The 2,187-nt window shown below is 42.2% G+C and overlaps 1 protein-coding gene across 1 annotated transcript; it reads right to left on the reverse strand.

Moving 5' to 3' along the window:
* Window positions 1–281: 281 nt before the first annotated feature.
* Window positions 282–1,974, reverse strand: SARC_12537 (hypothetical protein). The gene has a single exon (XM_014293354.1). The coding sequence runs from the start codon at window positions 1,919–1,921 to the stop codon at window positions 557–559; it is 1,365 nt and encodes a 454-aa protein (XP_014148829.1). The 5' UTR covers window positions 1,922–1,974; the 3' UTR covers window positions 282–556.
* Between the last annotated feature and the right edge of the window lie 213 nt (window positions 1,975–2,187).

Consider the following 2,187-nt stretch of genomic DNA (forward strand, 5'->3'; position numbering starts at 1 on the left):
TCTTTCTCTATACCGCTACATCTTGACTTGCATACAGGCATACATCCAAGCTAAAGTTATAACAAACGAGGCTCAAATTGCACCTGAGAAAAGTCAAACGAACAAGAGTTATTGTTCATGTGTTATTACCTAATTCAACCCTCGCAACCATGCGCATGACCTACAAAAGCAAACCGGGGCACACTGTTGTTCTGGCAGCCCGTTCTCTCTTTTGTTTTCTCTGCAATAGTACATTGACTGTAGTGCATACAGTATTCTGAATATGCTCTTTTGTTAATTCAGTTTATGTAAATAAATATGCAATATTGTAGTTTTCAGCTAAATAAAATATTTATCCATGCTTTTCGTTTTTGTTTAATAAAACTTGAACACAAAAAAAGATGATATGTTATTTTTCAGTCCATATTTGCAGCCGCCTCCTGCCCTATAAGGCAAAAACTAAAAAGGTGACTTAATTAACTAATTCTATAATCATTCACATTTTACAAGGAATCGTATATTTATTTATTCACTCAGCACAACACGCACCGGTGCCTTAGCCGCTAAAGTCTGATTTTCATGAAGTCTGCATCAGAGGCCAGACCGATGTTCTGGGTAATTTTTTTCTCCGAGGCTTACTCCGGCTATAGGACATAAGTTTTTTCAAGAACTGAGGACTGCCCATTCCTGGAATGGGAAATGTCGTTCGAGAATGGAGTGTCTTGTCGTCGTCGAATTCATCACTGCCACAGGAATCCGTATTGGTGTCAACTGGCGCGTAATACTTTGGAGAGACTGTAGACTCCGACTCGCGTACAAAATCCTCATATATCGGAGGACTGTCGTCCGTCAACGCCAACGTTTTAAAGCAATCTTCCAGCTTCTCCACCACAGGGCGTGGTGTTTTATCAATGGATCCTTGTAACGTGAAGGGAACAGATAGTTTTAGGTCGGCGCCTGTGCTGGTCTCAATACATACTTCTATGCTGTAGGAAACCGATAGAGCAGGGCTGTCTGCAGTGCCGAAGACGCACGTAGTTGGTGTAAGGTGCAAACCGTCACGTGCGTGTTTTTGTACCGCAACACTGGACTTCAACTTCTTTGGGATATCCGCCAATAAAACCACATCGAGATTGATACTGAGGGCCTTGTTGTCTTTTGCTACAGGTTCCCAGCTTGGCATTCGGGATACATGGACAATGGTTGCAGTGTCAATAACACTTGTACGGTCCATTTGATCGGTCAAAAATTGTGATGTCACTTGCTGTTTCAAAGTGGCTTTAACGCGGCGCACTTTAGTATTAGCATGTAGCTTGAGCAGCTCGATATTACAATGTATAGGTTCACCGGTAACATGTACATCTTCTTGTAAACTCGCCTCGGCTCGCACCGCCACTGTGTTTTTCATATAAGCGCTAATCTCGCCCAGCGTTCGGGGGGCCACGGAGTTGGATCGGTACAATGATGAAACCTGAAACCTAGTATATGCAACCGCGCCCATGTTGCATGAAGACTCGCAAGAAAGAAGTCTTGCATCCCATGAGACATTGATTAGATTGTGCTCTAAAGAACTCAGAACTTCAGTTGGCAGAGTGAAAGCGAACGGTATCGTGTTAGGGCCCTGTTCTATTCTGTGGTTTTGTGCTAAAGTCTTGCTTTCCCTGTAGATTGTATATATCGAGCTGGCGTCTCCATAATGCCACCTCATGCGACAGCAAAGCGCCACTTTTACGATCGGTAACTCTCTAGCTTGGTCTGAGTTGATAGTCACTTCGCCATTGACACAATCATTCGCATTGTAGGATTCCTTGTCAACAGCTACTTTGAATGACATTGAATTGGATGAAAACTTTGCGATCAGGTCCTCGAGGTTCTCGGGACATAAAATTTTCCGGTTGTCCACTTCCGGATGATACGAGTCCATGTTGACCATACCGACCATATTGACTGTAATTCTCTAACGAAATAGATTTTTGTTTGTTTGCTTGTAGCAACTGAATTCAATACTCGACTGTGTGCAGTGTATTTATACCTCTCTTATCCGTCTCTTGGATCTCGAGCATTTCACTAAAATAAGTTTGTAAAACAACGGCATCCTGATAACTACTATTTATTAATTGGTACTTTTTTTTTGGGGCTTCAAATGACATCATATGATCATAGCCTCCTCTTGTATCAAATAAAAGAAAGTATATAGAAGGCCATGTG

Source organism: Sphaeroforma arctica (assembly GCF_001186125.1).
Source record: "Sphaeroforma arctica JP610 unplaced genomic scaffold supercont1.2379, whole genome shotgun sequence".
Classification (NCBI taxonomy): domain Eukaryota; class Ichthyosporea; order Ichthyophonida; genus Sphaeroforma; species Sphaeroforma arctica.